The sequence below is a fragment of the Octodon degus genome, unplaced genomic scaffold (assembly GCF_000260255.1).
Source record: "Octodon degus isolate 3935 unplaced genomic scaffold, OctDeg1.0 scaffold00246, whole genome shotgun sequence".
NCBI lineage: Eukaryota > Metazoa > Chordata > Mammalia > Rodentia > Octodontidae > Octodon > Octodon degus.
In genome coordinates, this window is record NW_004524822.1 from 2,019,184 (window position 1) to 2,038,956 (window position 19,773).

Below are 19,773 nucleotides of genomic sequence, written 5' to 3' on the forward strand. Positions count from 1 at the left end.
CTACTCAGCGGGAGGGGTGGGGGGCGGCCCGAGGGGGCGGGAGAGGGTCCGGCCCACGCTGCGCCTGGGCTGGGACTGGTCCCGCTGGCGCAGGGTAGCAGGAAGCTCTCCACACACTCACCGGACCTGGGCTAGGACTGGGTCTCTATTATGAATAATCTTGCAGGCTCTGACTACAGACTGGATTGGTCTCCTTAAGCATAACCAATTCTCATATAACTGTTGATTCCTCATGCATTTATGATTATTCTTTGGTTAGCTTACATTCAAAGGTTTAGGTATTCTTTACTTTCGTTTGTTCTCCAACTTGGCAAGCCTTTGAGATGATTTGATTTTGCATTGATTCCTAGTCCTGAAATTTAGCTCTTGTTCATTTCTAATGCACTACTGACAGGATGTGTGGAAAGATTGAAAAGTGGGCTGAGCTCACGGCCCAACCATCACCCTATCTGTCCCAGTCAGGCCCACAAGGGTTGTGTCAAAGACATTGGCTAACTGAATGCTCTATTTTCTTGGTGGTGTTCAGCTAGCCACTTAACATTCCGTCTCTGGACTGAAGCCTCATACATTACGCAAATTTTTATGATAATTTAGAAGACAAGAAGCATGTCCTTTCAGGTTTTACATGTGTGTCTCATATGTGACTGTATAAACAGACTTTGCTATGCCTTAAAAGTAAACAAAAATAATTTTAATATTTCAAAACAATTTTATAATTTGCTAAATTGGTGATGTCTTCATTTGAACATATTCTTTAATCTTCCAATCTTGAATTTTCAGACATTCCTCAGACATATTAATGATTTCCCTTAATAGTTTATGAAGTGAGTCATGGAAAGTGAGTCATTAAGTCCAACTCCTGTACTTGCTTCTAAATAGCAGGCATTTTGCTAGTTTTGTATTGTGACTTTTTTCCAGATCTTTTTGTCTTGTATATAAGAAGAGTTTACAGTAATCCATAACTTGCTTTGCTCTTTGTTTTTAGATTTTTTTATTCATGTTAATGAGAAAAATAGCAATGGAACAGTTTCAAAAGAGGTTAGTAGGACAGTTACAGTTATTAATAGATTACATATTATTGTCTTTGTAGTAGTTATTCAGAGGACAAGATGCAGATATGATATCTTGTCTAAACAATATTAGTACAAATCTCTCTTTTCACGGAACTAAGAGAAGGTAGGTGTATATCTATCCTAACTATTTTGTATATACATATTTTTTTCACTACAAAATGATCCTTTCTAACTCCTTTTTTTATTCTGTTTTGTCAAAGATGGGTGTCCCATTGTTGTTAGAGAAGCTGTATTTGGAGAAGTCTTTAAAGGACCTTTTCATACTTGATGCCAGTTCAAATATTGTAGGTACTTGAATTCAGTAAAATAGCCCAATACAGTCCAATAGCCATAATAGCAGTGGGTTATCAGCAGAACAATTGTCAAAAGTATATTAATATGGCTTTACTTTTTATACCTTGTGGTTATATTTTTCTGCTGGATGGTTAAGACCAAGTTAAAGCAAGACCTATATAATAAAAATGTAACTTTTGTATCTGAAAGGTCAGTCAAATCCCCTTAGAATTTACCCTGAAACTATGTTCAGCACCCTGTAGATCTTTTGTCAGTGTCAGCCATGTGGATGAGTCACAGCCATTGCTTGATCAATTTGCTCTCTGTGGAAGCCTGAGAGAATGTTTTCTCTCTAGGTGACTCTCCTTAGGCACACTCTACATCATCGATCACTTTCCTCTGTGGCCCCAAAATCTTGGTCAGAAAATTTGGGACACCACTGAGTTACAAGATGTCACAGCACAGGTTCTCTTATGTCCTGAGTCCTTACTGACCTGGAAGGGTTAGGGCCAAAATATTGGCAATCCTGGTAGCCCCTCTTTTTCTCTAATTTTTGGTCTGCAAACTTTAGTTGTTAAAGATCCAGAAGAAAAGCTTTTAATGATATTATTACCCTGTAACAGAGGCAGTTGAGCTTAACATCACTGTCTGAATATCAGTCGCCTTAGACATAACATGGAACTGCTATTTTCCAACAACCATGGATATTCTAAACTTTAAATCCCTTTAGAATGTGAAAAAGAAATTACACATTTTTGCACAGAAATTTAGAAATCCATATGCAGCATTGTAGCAGGACATTTTTTTCTTGTCTCTTGTTTTCTATTATTACTTTTTTAAAAAACAAACATATACTTTAAAGATAGTATAGCAATAATTGATACAACATTAGAACCAGTATGCATTTATAAGACCAAAATGATAGGTATTTCAAGCATGGTTTTAGTGTTACACATTGCTATCCTCAGTGTAGTTGCTTATTTCAGAAATATCAGCACATAGAGTTAATCAGGGTAAGAATTCTACCCAGTAACTGCTATTTTCAAAAATCTGATGGAGATTCTTAAGACCACTGCCTTAACTATCTTGTTTCTATAAATGTATGGTTTTGCCCCTGCCATATTTCCTAACTTTTCTCCTTTCTCACTCTTTGTTGTTTAATCCTTAGGTTCTCGCTGTTCATTTAACTGTGTTATACCCTTCAATTTTTATTTCTTTTCAGTGCTTACACACTTCGCTCTTTGATATTATGAGAACATTCCAAGAAAAGTGGAGGGTGGGAAAAATTCTCCTTATTTATAATTTAGTGTATATGAAATTCTCAGTGTGCTCTTTTTCAGGTTCAAGGGAATATTTGTAATGAATCGAACACTGTCACAATCTTCTAGAAGGATGTAGCAGGACAACTTTCCATTACAATTGGATATCTGGAAGTCTGGAAGGTCACAGACTTCTAGCTTTATCCTGTAGCCCCCTACATGGGGCTATGGCTATACTAGGTTATTAAGGGAAACTTAATTCTAATGTAATTTGTTTCATATTGTTATTTAAATTTTTTAATGTATTTAAAATGTTACTTTGAGAAGATATCTATGCACTTTATAGGCTTCCAGTTGAACAAAAATATTTTAGGGCCCTGTCATAAATGTGTTACAGCCTATAAACTTTAGATGTAGTACTCTTGGTCAGGTAGTTAGAAGGCAATTTATCATCCACATAATGTCTGATACTTTCTACCACTAAAAAGAAACTAGTAGTAGTGATAGCTTACATTTATTTATTAACTACGTTGTTGTTCCAGGCAATATGACAGGTTATATATAATCTTCCTAGTTTTGACCATAATATACTGCAGGGATATATTGCCTTTCTAATTTTACAGATGGAGAATTAAAGTCCAGAACAATGTATATATTCATTCCAAAAATACTCATACAGCAGACAATACTAGAAGTCACCAGAGACTGATTAATTTACCCAAAGCTATAGGACCAGAAGTAGCATATCTGGGTCCAGAAATCTCCTCTGTCTTTTTCACCACACATTGCATTTTTATGGCACCTTTTTCCATGTTGTAAAAGTAAAAAATCTTACTGAGACATGTGATACTCTAAGAAGGTAGCCAAAGGCATTTTTCTTATTATATAAACATGAATAGAATTAGATTTTTCTGGAATGTACTTATTCTGCTTATCTTTGTTGAGCATTGTGTATGTGTAAATCAGAGCCCAATACTGACATCTTGGAATAACCAGTTGTCTTCTAGATCTATCACTGGTCTTGACATCATAGAGACAGAGAATGAGTATGCCATTTCAAATATGGTATCAGTATATCCTTGTACCCAACTATGAGTACCTACTCCTGTACTTTGTTGAATATTCAAAAACCTTGCTTTTAATTTCATGTATGTGGTGTGGTATTTTTCACCCTTTTTTTGTCTTTTTGGTGATCCAATTTTTGTTTTCATGTTCCTGGCATGAAATGTTTAGAGCAAGTAACATTACCATCTTGAGAAATTAATATATTTTAAGCTATGTCTGTGCCACATAGATTGTTACAGCAACCCTAGAAAACTAACATAGGTGTTCTTTATCTTTATGAGGAAACATTGCTGTTGTCCTGATGTAATTCTTGGGAAGTCAGCATTACCAGTGACACCCACTACCAGTGCAGGAATTGTGCTGGGCTGCAAGATACAGAAATGGTTCTTGCTTTCAGGAAATTCAGCATTTATAGCGTATCTCTTTTAGGCCTAGTGCCCCTTTTGTTTTTATAGTTATTATTTAATGACCTGGTAAGATCTACTGGGATTATAAAAGGATCCCATAGGAGGTAAAAGAGGAATTTGTGGCTTTCTGATTTCTTTCTGGCCTCTCTCTAGAATGGTGTATATAAACTCTTCAACTATGGGATGGAAGACATAGAAATCATTGTCTTTTCTTTAGTTGTTGTCCTATTTGTGACTGAAATTTGCCTAGGATAATGAAACAATTACAGAAGATAGAGAACTGTTGACAGATCAAAAGAGGGGGAACAGTCTCTCTCTGTAAATCTCCCTTTTGTACTTGTGAGACTCTAGTCTTGCTGGCTCCCTTGTTTGGTCTGAATCTGTAGCAGGTTCTCTGGCTTCTCAGTTGAAATATAGCTATGTAGCTGTTATGTTGAGCTGTAGGGGACTCAGGTCAACAATTTCTGACATTGCCAGGCAAGTGGAAGACCCAATACTGTTATGGGCTAGTGGACTCTTTTAGAATGTTTTGCTGAGTTTACACACCTATAATATTCAAATAACAGAACTTAACAAAAAAAGGGGATACAGATGAATGTCCATTTTGTATCTGTATATTCAAAGTGGTTAGGATAGACATATAGTTACATTCTCTTAATGAATAGAGGGATTTGCTCTAATTGTGTTTGTAAATAGGGTATCATGTCTGCATCTTGTACAGCAATTAACCACTAGGAAGAATGTATGCAATATGTTCATTATTGAAACTGTCCTACCAATTTGGTTTGAAACTGTCTCATTGCTATTTGTTTCTCAATAAAATTATGGGGAGAAAAAGAAATATAGCTATGTAATTTCATACTCTGCCTTTCAGAGAACTGTTGGGGTTTTGCCTTGTAAATTTTCCTTGTCTACAGAAATTTAAGTAAACCAATGGGAGAGCCAGTCTTATTTTTGCTCCTAACATATTCTAGAATTAGATGTCACTGAGTTGTTGGAAATGACAGGTGTTTGTCTTACTTTTAAATGAGAGGTGTGTGTGTGTGTGTGTGTGTGTGTGTGTGTGTGTGTGCGCGCGCATAAGCCCTCACTAAAACCATGAGGTCATCATCTATTTTGGCTACGTTGATGGGCTTGGGCCAAATAGAAATGAGAGAAAATCACTGTTGTTCATTTGTTTCAGGGACTTGCTTTGAAAAGGAGATTGTCTGCTTCCCTCTTTAGGTCTTTGTGTTGATGACATTTTTAGTGTTTACCAGGAGTATACAGTTTGGAAAACTCAGACCGAGGACAATGGTATTTGAAATGCTCTGTAAGTCTGCTTCTAGATCGATGGGGAAAATGTATGTTCCAGGGGACAAGTGCTTGTTGACTTTTCAAATGCTACCCATCTGTGCTCTTCGTTAGCTAACTCCGAATTGCTCCACAGTGGCTGGCCGTCCTGTCCATTTGACAAGCACTTAAAAGGACAGTCTTAAGTATTTTATAGTTTATTAATTTTTTCCTTCTGTAGTTTGCAATCTACTGTCAGAAACTGGAAAATAATTTCTTTTCCTCTTCCCCCTGTTTTTCATTTAAGCTAAAATTGATTTTTTTCTAAGCTTGTAAGGAAAAAAAAATTAAACTGTAGTTAATACAGCTGCCTTGGCTAAATAAAAATAAAAGACTAGTTTACTTACAAGCTGTGCTGCTACATCAGAGTAAAGAACTGTTCTGTCCTTTGCAGAAGGATTTTGATGTGAAAAAGTACAAAATTTCATATTATCTATATAGGATAATTGAAGCTAATACAAATAATAATAGTGGAGCGTTGAGCAAGCTAGTTTTCAGTATGTTTGGAAAATTGGGAAGCTAGGAGATACTCTTAAATTCATCAGCTTCTTCAGGACTCTTCTCAAATGCTTATTGTCATGACAACCATCTCTTCATAAACCAAAGCTCTGAGTGTACAGACAGGGTCGGTAACAAGGTAGACTTGCCATCTGCTTTGTTTTTCTCTAAGGGACATTATTATTATTTTTGATTCCCCAGGTCTGATCCCTAAACCTGAAAGTCTTGAGTTATTTTCTTCTGGGGAGGCAAATATAGCTGAGACATTAATTCTTTTCTTTTTCCTCCTGTACTACTTTCTTGTTGTCATCACATAACTGATTTTACTTTTAAATAGAAAAAAAAATGGATGATCCTGGCTTCAAAAACAACTGTACACATTTTAATGATTTATTCATTCATGCACTTTGCAAAGTCTGGTATGAGGTATCTTGTAATTCAACAGTACAGTCAAAAATAAGGTCCAGAAAAAAGAGCAAGACAATAATTATCCTGGGAAACAGGTTCCCATGTAATTGCTCTTCGGCACTGCATCAGTGTTTCTTTCTGGTAAGGGTGCTTAGAGTTTGCAATCAGTTCTTAACTCTTAGTAGTAAAAAAAAGAGCATATTAATTCTTTGGTAGATTAAAATCAGTTTTTGTTACTAAATTTAGCATTTGCCTCACAAATGAATATTTCATGAGAGATGTACCCTAATACCTTCATTTTCCATTGTACCAAAGGTGCAACATTTTCTCATATCAACTCATTACGGAAGTTTAGAACATAATTTCCTACATATCCAATATTTCATAAATTCTTATATGCTGTGATCAGAATTAAGATCTATTAAGCCTTTACAAAAGAAGAAAATGCATGTCCAGTCATTAAAATATATGTGGTAAACTAAACTGTTCCAACTTAAGTGAAGTATTTCATGCAGTTCGTATTTAAAGTCAAGAATAGCTTACCTTTTTGTATTGTAAGTATTTTTGGGTTATAATTTATAAGTCTAAACATCTAAGTCTTGAGAGACTTTCATTTAAATTTAATTTCCATTTCAAGACTGTGGCATGATGTAAAAGAATGAAAGAGTACTCAAAGATTCCTCAGAGTTCATGTCTAGTCTCTACTTCAAGAGGTCGCAGAGGGGCTGCCACTAACTGAGGCCCTCAGTGTGGGAAAGTCTCAAAGAGCACCCTGAGCTGATGCCTCTGTGGTCTTTATTTATAGAGCCAGAAAGCAAGGATAGAAGAGAAAGGAAGGGCATCCAGGCAGGCACTCATGTAGGGCACAGGGGAAGGTCAGGGTGGTCTGTTAAATGACTGACCTTGGGCCCAATCTCAATGATAAATCAGAGTACTGGGAAGACAAGGACCAGGGCATTCATTCCTTAAGGCAATTCCTTTTGATCCTAGTTGGACTCCTGGACCTGTAGGCTGTCTCTGGGTGTATGGCGCCAAATGTCCCTTACCTCTGCATGTCCATCTCATCCTTACCTTGGACCAATGCCTCCATGTCATAATATAGTTTCATTTTTTTTCTAAACAGAGAAATTCTATAATTACCATTTTAGTAGAGGTAGATTTATTTCAGTATGCTGTTTTTATGTTCTATCTGTTGATGTGTAAACATAGTCAAATTGGTAGATGAGCAAGATACCAATTGGTAGAAATAGTGTACACACACACACACACACACACACACACACACACTCAGAGAAAGAGCTACTGAAATGCATGATAAGTACATAATCAACAAGGGTTAATATCCAGTAAAGCAAAGCTGCCAGAAAATTTTGAAGTGGGATACAAATGTATTTCTGAGATCAAGTCTAATCATTTTTTGGGGGGCTGAATGAAAGGAATCTGGTTCCTTGAGTATAGTCTAGAATGAAGTTTCAGCCTGAGTAGTAGTTGAAGCCAGTTTTGTCTTCGGTTTTCCTCTCTTGATAAGTGTCCTATACTGAATGTGGTGACACCACTGTCATCTCAGCACTCTGGGAGGCTGAAGTAGCAGGATGGAGAGTTCAAGTGCTGCCTGGGTAACTTAGCCACTTGGGGAGACCCTTTCAAATATTTTAGAAGGGCTGCGAGTATAGCTTAGTGCATAGGCCTGGGGCTCAACCCTCATAACACACAAACCAACCCACATAGCTTACAGTGGTTTGCTTTAAACCTTTCAGAGGAAAGTCTTCTTCCACATTTGCTTTATACTTCATGTATGCATTCATGAATACACAGGCATGAGTTCCAAGAATACCTCAGGCCTTCTGTTGATTTTCCCCATTTTTAAATGAAGAAATGAAGAATAAATGGAATTATCCAAAGAATACTGTTTTCAAGTTCTTGACATCCATAGAACTGTCATCTCTGAATCCATGAATATATAAATGTTGCGTAGGTTAAAGTGTGTCAAGTTTTGCCACATTGTTCTGAATGCATTGGTAATGTGGCCCAAAGTATTCACTATGTTATACAAAAGAATGCATGGTTTCGTGGTCTGACCATAGTCAATGTGGGGACTTCGTAGATTTATATATCGTGACCTTCTCCATCCACAAATCTTTCAAGCTATGTTTATTTTAATATGACGGTATTAGAAACATGCACCATTAATTTTAGAAAACATTGCCTACCTTTGTTTACTTTAAAACTTTGGGCTAAATTCCTAACTTTTTACTCAAATTGGCTTCTAGCAATTCTAACCGTGACATAGTTTTAAAATATCAAATTCGTCCTGTTCAGTGCTTTGCTTACCATCTGCATGAAGAACACCATTTTGTTTCACAAGGTAAATGGTCACCACAGGGTAAGTTGTATTCTGTCTATCCCAGTGCAAATGATGAACCAAAAACACATTGCAGGAGGGTCTTAGATTCAATAAAGAACTGTTTGCCTCTTGTATTGGGGGTGCATGAAGACAGCTATGTTTTGAAGGTGCTTAACATCTTAAAAAGCTTTGGGACTTTCTGAGATCTTAAATAATGGTTGAGAGGTCACAGAAGAATGGTAAACCCGATCTACTTGGATTTTCAGTATTTTCATTACTCCTACTTACCTCACTGTGTTGAGGATGGTGATGCCTGTGAGTATACCCTCCAGATATACAAAGTCCTGTGTTGGATGTGACTTGAAAATATCTTAGTCATCATGCCCCCAAATAAAAGCTCTTGGGGGCCTGCCCCATAGCTCAGTTCTTTAAGTGACTGCTCCAGCAAAGCAGTGAGGCTCAAGTTGCTGTGGTTCGATCCCCACAACTCAAGCCAGCCAAACCTGCCCTGAAGGCATTCTGACCAAATAAGAACTCTTACTGTCCCAAGAAAGAAGGAGTGTCATGGCTTCAATATGAAGTATTCCTCAAAGATTCGTTGGATGTTTTATTTTTGATACACCAACGTTCAGAGGTAGGACTGACAGAGGGGCCTGAGTCATTTGGGCACTGAATTCATCAATGGGCTTACCCGTTCATTAATTCTTATAGGTGAGTGGACTATTAGGATATGTGGTCTGGTTAGAAAAAGCAGGTCATTGAGAATGCACCTTTGAAGGGAATATCTTCCTCTTCCTCTTCTCTTCTCTTCTCTTCTCTCTTCTCTTCCTCTCTCTTCTCTTCCTCTCTTTCTTTTCTCTCTTCCTCTCTCTCTTTTTCCATGAGGCTGGCATGATGTTCAGGCTTGTCTAAAGACTACAGTAATGGGACCAAATTATCATGGACTGAGACATCTGAAACCATGGGGAAAAGTAAATATTCTTTGAAGCTCACTTATCTCAGGTATTTTGTGACAGTGAAAGAAAGCTAACACACACAGCCATCTTGCTATTTCATGGCATTATTTATTTAGATTGTGTGTTAGTGAGCTTTCTGTCATCGTAAGAAAATACCTAAAAAATATGAAAGGAAAAGCTTAGTTTTGTTGACAGTTTCAGATATTGAAATCCACAGTTGGTTAACTCCATTGTTTTGGGTTTGTGGTAAGGCAGAATGTCATGGTGGAAGAGACTGGCAGAGAAAAACCATTCAGCTCATAGCATGGGGAAGCAAGGAGCAAGGGAAAGAGCTGGACAAGAGGGTGTGAGGGATGAGACAAAGTCCCCTAAGTCATGCCTGATGACCCCCTCTCACCAGTTATACTCAGCTCTTAAGTCTTCACCACCTTTCTGTGAAGTCATCAGTGTATAAATCTATCAATGGACTAATATGCTGATGAACTTAGAGCCCTCGCGATGTAGCCAGATTCCAAAGGCTCCATCTCTGAACAAGTGAGTCTTTAGGGGGACCTCTTGGATCCAGACTATAATAAGTGGAATAAACTCATCTCTTGAGAAAGTATTTTTCAGTGAAAATGCTGTTGCCAAAGGCATTATAAAGTGGCATTGAATGGTGAACCATGGCTTGGAAGGGCTTGTTATGGGTCTGTGTGGAAGAGGAAGATCAAGAGTAGTTTTAGAGTAGGAGAAGGTCCTATTCAACAATACTGTGGGGTTCTATAAATAGGCAATATAATTGTGCCATTGTATAGCATTCAGTTAATATTTTCTCGAGAAAAATACTAGAAAAGTAAGAGTGGGAAAGTCACTGGCATTTTTACAGCAATCTAAGTTTTTTGGATACTCGTCATTCTATTAGCTTCCCAGTTTTACTCAGCTTACAGCTGTCGTGTGCTGTACTCTTGCAAGAATCTTCCATTGTTTCTCAGTTTTTACTTTCTCTTCCCCTATATGGAGACTTTGCCACTGGAGAAAAAAGACAAGAATGTCTAACCCTTCTTCCACTGAGTCATAAAGGCAACACATAGAATACAATGAACAATTTTAAAACTGATATTTTGGAGAACACTGTGGTCATAGGAATGAGGGCATGATTCATTTGCTGGAAGGTCAGAAGAGCAGTAGTTTTTCAAGTAGAACCACAGAGGGGATCTGATCACCTGGCTCTGAGCTTTGTAGGTAGCACCTCCCGAAAAAAGGTTGCTCTTTTGCTTTTACAAGATTTCTAGTAAGTGTTATATTTCCACGGGTTACATCTCATGCAAATAAAGACTATACTTGTCATTCTACTCAATTTTTCTCCTGTCACTCAATTTTTCTCCTGTCACTACGAAAGAGCCACATGATTTATCTATTACTCCAAGGCAGCAAGGAACCTTGTAGGCATTCAGAGTACATTAGTAACTTTGCCTAAGGGTCATCTCTGCGTACCTTTCAACATCATTTCTAAGAATTTGGTGATATCTCATAAGGGAGGGGAAGGCCTTAGGATCCATTTTTGTGCCAGTGCAATTAAGCAATTTACAGAAATCCCTAGCAGAGCAGAGGGCTCAGGAGCTTGTGAGGGCCAAATAAGGGAGGTGGACAGGCCATAGGTTCCTTTTACTGCCAAAACTAAGTAAAAATAACTTGGAGGAGAACCACTTAATGTATAGTAGAAGGCAGGCATGTCTTTACATGACAATGAGCCTGGAGATAAGGAACTAGCTGTATATGGTAGGGCATAATGTCTTCTATTATGAAAGAGGCTGCTCCCAAGGGGTTAGCTAGATCACAGTTCATACAGTGGGGGGAAGTAAATCGTGGGACCTTTTTGTTTCCAGTGCATTCTATACCTCACAGCTTTATTAATAGGCCTGTGCATGTGGATGAAGGATATGTTTGCTTAGCAAACATTTGTATTTCATCAAGTGAGCTTCCTCATGTGTGGTTTAGCTTTACCTCCAGAAGCTGTTGTTCGTGCCTGTAGGCATGTACTGGGTCATTCCAGGTACTCCACAGGCTAGTAGCTGTTCTATCACTGTCGGTAAGGTGTGAGTCACCTCTTTTATGCCGCCTCTAGACATATCTGTCAGTGAATCACCACTTGTATCTTATAGCAACAGCTAAGGCAGCATCTTCCTCTTGGACTCTTTAAAATCTTCAAAAGAATGAGATTTAAAATGTAAATGTCTCTAAATTGCTTGCAATTGCATGTCAGGAAAGTCTTTATATTTATAAGGAAAAACAAATAAAAGAATTGAACTTGATGCCTATAGATACTTGCCCTATTATTGTTCTAGTTGGGATTCATTACATTAATTTTTCTCCATGAGGCACAAACTAAAAGTATTCATGGACCACAACAAAAGGGTATTCAGCTGCTGTGTGCTTAAGCTAATAGTTTGTTTGTTTTGGTGGAACCAGGGATTGAACTCAGATCCTTGTGCTTGCCAAGCAAGCCCTTATTCTACTGAGCTATCTCCCTGGCCCCTTAAGCTAATATTGAGACCTGTTTAGTGAAAGAAAGGAGATGCTCTACCCAATAACTTCCTTTCATTGTCCTTGTACTCACTGGGAAAGTTAGGGATTGCACGGCCCCGTTCCAGGGACTTGCAGACGACACTTCACAGCATATAGCAGGACCCTGCGTGCAGGCAGAGTGTGCTGCTAAGGCTTTATTTTTGAGAGATCTACAACATTTTGATAGGAAGGCGGGGCCATCCTCCTGGCCTCTGCACATGTTTACTAGCCTGCATCACTAAGGTAGGTGTCAGAGTCACTGAGCTTGTGTGGTACAGATGGCTGGCTGGTTCTTCTTGGGCTCCCAAGAGATCACAGACACCATCACAAGAATAAAACGAAAATTTTAGAGTAAGAATTAGAAAACATGATGGCATTTAATGTGAAGTTTCCACATGAAATCAGGTTGCTGGTTTCCCAAAGTGGATTGGTTATGTGGCCAACTACACTTCTGAGAACTTGGGAGACACTCTCTGATCTCATCCAGTGCAATCTTTTCAGGCTTGTGCAATGAATTGACTAATAGAGGGCAGGCTTTGTCACTGCATTTTTTGCATACGCAAAGCAAGGAATGTGAGGAGAAAAGCACCACGTTTGGCTGGTAACATTCCTGAGTGAGTTTAACATACAGGGTAAGTTCCTATTGCTATTACGAGTCTAATCCAGAAAAAGTGCAGTATTAGAGAACTAAGGTTTCTGAAGGGACTTTTATTTTATTTTCTGCTCCCTGGATTTGGTTTGGACTATTAGACAGTGGGAAAGAGAAGCATTCATGGCAGATCCAGGCAGTGCCTCCCTTGGAAGCCTGCTCCCTTTGACCTAATACACTCTCTGGGTAAACAGCTGTGTGTGGTAGGAATGTCTGTCCTGAACTTTCTCAAGGTCTCAAACCAAATCATTGCTTTTTACTCCCTGAGCTTTTCTTATAAACAAAACCACCTGCTTTCTCACTTCTACGATGCCGGTCCTGGGTCACATTAGTGGAATCTACCCTTTACAGTAGAAAGACTGCTGCTTTGCTGTCATGGACCCTGGCACGTCTGAGTGATATAGTGAGATGCCATAACTTTGAGCTTTAAAAAGAAGGACCTGGTAGAATCACGTATTTTGTGCCTCTGCTGAGCACACTGTCTATCAGGGCTTACAAATGCAGGCATAATTAACTTGAACGTGCATGACAAAGTGATATGGTGGGAATTCATGTAAAGGTATTCAATATTGTTAGTCATTTAGGAAAATGCAATTACCACCTGAATACCACTGTTTCACCTTTGTACCTTAGAATGTCTAGAATGAAAGGTTGACCATTTCAAGTACTGTCAAGGGTGTGGAAGGTCATGTGCTCTCATGTATTCATGGCGGATATGTTAACTGACATAATCATTTTATAAAACTGTCCATTTCTTGAAGCCATTGTGCTCTTAAATATTTAATGAGAAGCAATGAATGAAGCATGCATCCGTGTACAAACTTATTCATAAACCACTCACATACCTTTTTTTGTATCAGCCTGAATCTGGGACCAATGAAAATGTCAAATTAAAGGATAAAAAAGTGGTGCTTACTTATGGGATATATCCACCTGATGGATTACCACTCCACAAGAGACGTGATCAAGGGTTCTATATGCAACAATGTCAATAAGTCTTAGAGTAATTATGTAGAGTAAAAGGAGTCAGACAGAAAGATGTAAAAGACTCCTAGGAATGGAGTTTGTCTTCAGTGGAAATAGAAAGAGAAGCATTTTCATTACTTCAGAAAGAGAACTGAGGTTTGTTAATAAGATGCTGGCAAGAGAGGGGCATAGACTCTGAGGTTGGCCCTGCTTAAGTGTCTTCATGTGAATCACCACTTATTGGGAGATAATGATTCCATGAAATCTGGTACAGAAGCATGTAAGAAATGATAAGCATGTTTTAACACCGAGCTTTGGATTACTCCATGACCTCTAAGAAGGAATATCCAGTAAGCTTTTTGTTGCTACTGTTGTTGTTGTTACATTTTATACTTCACTATTTAAGGAAAGAAACTTTCAATTTGGCTTTTAAATTAATATAAGAGATTTCTGATAAAATGTAGTAATAGAGAAAACAAAGGAGAAAGCAGCAATGACAAAAATTGTGATTCTTAGGGCTTGCCAGATAGCTCAGTGGATTTATTTCCTTTTTTTTTTTTTTTTTTTTTTTTTTGGCAGAACCAGGGATTGAACTCAGGTCCTTGCGCTTGCCAGGCAAGCGCTTACTATACTGAGCCATCTCCCAGGCCCTGAGCTCAGTGGATTAAAGCGCCTGCTTAGGCAGATGCAGGGACTGGGGTTGGGTCCCCAGTGTGCCGTGCAGGCCTTGCCCCTGGGACGTGCTGAGATGGTGATTGAGACTGGGCGTGGTGGTGCAAGCCTGTAAACCCAGTGCTTGGGAGGCTGAAAACAGGAGGATCACTATGAGTCTGATCTGTGTAATGAGATCCCATACTTGAAAAAAAAAAAAAAAAGGTGATTCTTAAAGCCACTGTAGGGAGGAGCACACTTGGTAGATATCTTGCCTATTTAATCTTACTGTCACTGTATTGTTGGACTTATTAGTAAGTTGATCTAGATTCCATAATTAAATCTCAGACATTGTTAATTGTGGTCAAGGGAGCAGGTTCTAGAGATTATGTTCATATCTCTGCCCTTAGCAGATACCTAACTTTCCAAGTATCTGTTTTCTTAGCTGTAAAGTAAGGACATCAATTCTCACATTTTTTAGTTATTGTACTGATCAAGGTGAAAAAGAAATGGGTCAAGAAGGGCTTAGCATTGCTTCTAACCCATATGAAGAGGCTCAGTGATATAATAATTCCTCATCTTCTTCCCCTTTTGCATTTTTCCTTTATCTTTTTCTTTATCCTTCTCTTCCTCATTATTATTATTTAGCCTCTACCATATAGCCATGAAGTGATTAGAGAAGAGCTTTCTCCTTCTGGTTAGTCATTAGAAAACAAGGATACTTTTTACTGGCTTTTATCAGAAGTAATTGAGCACAAGTCACCCTTATTTATTTGACCCATTCTCCTAAATTATGTGTTTGCATGTATTTCATCTATCATTCTGTTACATGTTATGAAAAAGACTTTGACTTAGTAGTGAAGACCACGGCTTAGTGATAGAGCAAAATAACTAGATGTTGTGTGACTTCGGTCCTACCTGTGCTCCAGTGTGTTTAGTTTAAATCCAGTCAATTAAATGTTTTGCACCTTAGTATCTTCAACCAAACAGAAATGAGTAATAACAACCATACAGAGCTATTAGAAATGTCTAAGTAGAAAGTATTCGCGTTTTAATACAAAGTTGAAAGAACTTTACAGAAAGCTAAGTGGGTTGCATAAGTTAGTGTATTTCTGTGGATGTGACATTAAGGCACTAAAAACTCAAAACCACATTGAAATTTGTTGATACAGCTACATTTAAAATATACTCACTTGACTTTCTATAAAGTGTGCTTCTCTCACACTTTATTCCATCTACTAGAAAATAGACCTCACTCGTCCAAATGCCTGGTCACATTAACTTCACCAGTGATGAATACTTTTCATTTCAGCAAAATTTTTCTTGTTACATTTCAGGTTTTGGGGATTTGACCCTCCATGACCAGGTCCACCTTCTGGAATGTGCCTGGCTAGAGATCCTCATGATTGGTCTCGTCTGGCGCTCCATGGAGCACCCCGGGAAGCTCCTGTTTGCTCCTAACTTGATCTTGGACAGGTGAGTATCTTGGCTGTGACTTGGGAGAAGGGTATCCTTTCTAATCACTGTATATCCTCAAGCTACTTTGTTGTATATTCCATGAAGCTTCAAAAAGTTGTATTAAGTGTGAGTGCTTTTGAAATGGGCAAATTCAGGTGATGGAACCAGGTCAAGTTCATCAAATGCTAAGCCTACCTGTCTCCTTTCAGAGGAGCTTTATGATTTCTAATACACACACGAAACTATAAATTATAATGCTCTAACTCTTCCTTCATCTTCTGTTATATAAAAATTGATGAATAGCCTCCCTTTAATTAAAACCTATGTGTCTGTGTATGTGCATGTGTACCCAAACCACAAGAGTCTTTTCACTTCCTTCTGCAGATTTCTCAACTGTAAAATGAAAAAGTTGGTCAGAGAGTTTTGAAGGCTACCTTGAATCCCATGGATTCACATGTGTTTTCAAATATGTTACCTATGTTACTTCTTTAATGGAGAAGGGTTGCCTTGATTTGTGGGTCCCACTGCTTTCCTTTAACAGTCATTGCTTGGTGCAATTGAATTCAGACACTTTACACCAGCAGTTACTACTGATGGAGTTGTCACCAGTACCAGCTTCGGTGCTAAGCACTTTGCAGTCGTCTGCCCATTTAATGGCCACAGCGCTGCAGAGAGCCAGGATCTTTATCTTCCTCATGTTATCCAGAAGGAAGCCAAGTATCAGACACATCCCACTACTTGTAAAAGGCAGAAACCTAGATGATGGTGGGGCTAGGATTTGAATTCAAGGCCTTTCTGCCTCTGGTACGCTCTATTGCTGCTCATCCCAGGCACTCCTGTCCTTTCTTTCCTGGTTTCTCATGCTACTTGTAGTTTCCAGCTGTAGTTTTCTATTCCCAGGAATAGTTCATCTTGCAGGGTGTATTTGATGGGAAAGACCCATCTTTCTGTTGCTTCTTGCAAACTCAGCCTCTGTGCATAGCAATCTGAAGCAGTCAGGCTGCCTGCCCACAGCACTCTTGTACAGTGTTGGGCTTTGCAGAGCTGCCCGCCTCCCTCCCAGGCCCACCTAGGAGGGGTTCCTTATACCTGCCAGCCCCCCTAGAGCAAGGTGATAGCCAACTCTATTTAAATGCAAAGGAATCGGGCATGGTATGCTTGTTGTTTTGTCATGTTAACTTAGTTTTTGAAGAACATCAATGACGCTACTTAAAAAGCAGGTTTTACTGGCTATGGAATGTATTCCAATATCACAATTTTGTGAACTTGAGAATGGCTACTAGTCTTGTTCCTTACACTTGTGCTCACGTTTTCACCTGGAAGTCTTTAGAAGTTATCTCTATCTCCTCAGTGTGTCTTAACTTGCCTTCTATTCTTTTCCTTATCATTTTGCCCCTTGTGTCTCATTTCCCCTTTCCCTTCTTCTTTCCTTCTTTCTGTACAGCTTGATCCTTTATTTAAGAAAAATTCTTCCCTCCTGGTAGTATGGTTCTTTTTTTAAATTTTTTATTGAGAAATAAATATGAATGAGACAGTTTTACAGCTGATTAATAGGACAGTTTGATAGTCAATACACTGTACATTGTTATCTTCTTAGAGGTTATCCATAGTACAAGAAGCAGACAGGATATTCTGTCCAAACACTGTTAGTACACCTCTTTCTTCTCATTGAATTAAGCGAAAGTATTTGTAAATTTATCCTATTTTGTATGTATAAATACAAAAAGTAGTATGGTTCTGTGGTCAGGTTGCACACAATTTGCAGATGAAATTCTTAGACCATGGATTGTGGATACAGACTACAGTTTATCTTCAGTGTCAGACATTTATTTTTGTCTCTACTCATATCCTTTTTCATAGGTTCACCATTGCTGTTAATAATCACAAAATTATTGCGTTTTTAACATGAAGGGCATCTGACACTACCTTGCAATGAACCCATATTACCAAGGGGGTGAGAGTACCTAGGATAATTTCAGCCACCTGCTTTCCTTCCTTTTCTGCAGATTTGCACTGTAGTTAATTTTCCTTTGCATCTCTTATAGAAATATGAGTAGCTAAATGTTATTATCTTTATTCTCATTTTTTAAAAATCCTTGTTAGAAGTTTCTACTACTTTCAGGATTTTTTGGCCTCTGCCTTGTTGATGTGCATGATCAGCCTTTTTATTGGGACTGTTCTGCATGTTTTAGGATGTTTAGCATTATCCCTGGACTATATTTGCCAGGTGTTGTTCCTTCTCTAAGTTAGGTCAGGCATTTCTGAATAATTCCTGTGTGGCCATGGGTGGGCAGAGGTCAAGTTGCTGCAAACCCAGTGAGAGTCACTTCTCTAGGCTTTCTTACTTTAGTGTCCTACAAGGCTTTCCGACGCATCAACCTCCAGACGTAATAAGTCTGTTCTTTTTCATTTTCTATCTTAGCAATACCAGTATTTGACTTGGAGCTAAAAGTGAATGATGTTTGAATAAATAATGGGTTTTACCTGCCCCCCACCAGACCATCCTGTGATCCGTTGAGTGTTTCTCTGAACTATTTCCAAGTCTAGACTCTCCCCTTGTCTCCATTCTGTAGCCCTAGTGTAGGTCCTGGTCTTCTCAACTCTGATTCCTCGCCTCCCTGACCCTGTATTTTCCTTAGTGCCACCCACCTTTCTCCACAGTGATCCAAGGGACTGTTTCTCAAGTAATAGCTCTACTCTTGATGCGTTTCCATTCTGCTTCCCCTGGTTTTCTTGGTTCTTTTGAAAGTATGGTGTAAGCTTCTCCCGACATTATGGCTGTTTATGATGAGTGTCACCAACGCAAGTATCTGCCAAGCAGGTCAGATTATGTAAATGAAGAAGGTTAGTGGGTGCGAGTCCAAAAGGGAGTGCTGGGGATCAGGTGATCTCATCCAGGCTAAAGATACCTGGCAGCTGAATCTGATCCAGAGTTTTGAATATGGCTTCGTATTCTAAAGTTTTTCTTTCACTGACTCTGAAGGGCCTCCACCTTTAGTTTCTTGTTAGAAACATATCCATTCTTTGGGCTCATTTCAGATGTGACTTTTCCATAAACCCTCCTTGCAGTCTCCTTCTCAGACAGGAAGTAGCCTTCGCTCTATCTAGCATCTTACTGCATTTGATTTGTACTTCCCTTGAAGTGGTAGACTCTACTCAGTGTTAGCTACGCTTCAGGACTGACCTTTCCCATCAGCTTCATGGTCCAGAGCCAAATCCTGTTTATCCCTGTACACTGTCCTACCGGGTCTGCCGTGATCCCCCGTAAGTGCTCGTCACATTGGTCAGGCTCACTCTGTCAGCTTGTGGCAGAGAGAGTCTGGGGAGAACCCACATACTCTTATGGTCATTTTAGCTATTACTGTCATCAAATTCACTCAGCTGGTGCTGGCTGCTACTTATAAGTTCCTGATTTATTCTTGTGTAGATTAAGAAGAAATTAATACACATCTGTTTTTGTAATACCCATTCTGATTTTGTAAATGCATTTGGCTCATATTTAGACTTCTGCTTATAGTGCACAAGACTGTCACCCAACTTTTAAATTGCAAATTACGTAAGCAAAGGAACTTAATTTTCCTAGATGAAGTAGAATTCTTAAGATTTTATTACATTTTAGCATACATAAGTACATATTGGTTATGATTACAGTATGTACATTTTAATATAAATAATATAAAATATTATGCAGAATATAAACATCTGGACTCTTCTAATCATTAACATGTACCTATAGATTATTAAATTTCAATTTTATTTAATTATCTTCTTACTGTTTGAGGATAAATGTTTTTAATAACACTGATAGATACATAAAAGTAAAAAGGATTGTGAACACCCTCCCATTTGAAATTTTATATATGTGGAAGATGGCTTTTTTTTTTTTTTTT

The 19,773-nt window shown here is 38.5% G+C and overlaps 1 protein-coding gene across 7 annotated transcripts in view; it reads left to right on the plus strand.

The window, feature by feature from the left end:
* The window catches only part of Esr1 (estrogen receptor 1), a 435,477-nt gene that overhangs the window by 354,420 nt on the left and 61,284 nt on the right, over positions 1-19,773 (plus strand). For all 7 annotated transcript variants that reach the window (XM_023706239.1, XM_023706238.1, XM_023706243.1 and 4 more), the window contains exon 6: positions 15,763-15,901. In XM_023706239.1, coding sequence (XP_023562007.1) covers positions 15,763-15,901 — 139 coding nt within the window. The remainder of the gene's footprint in view (positions 1-15,762; positions 15,902-19,773) is intronic.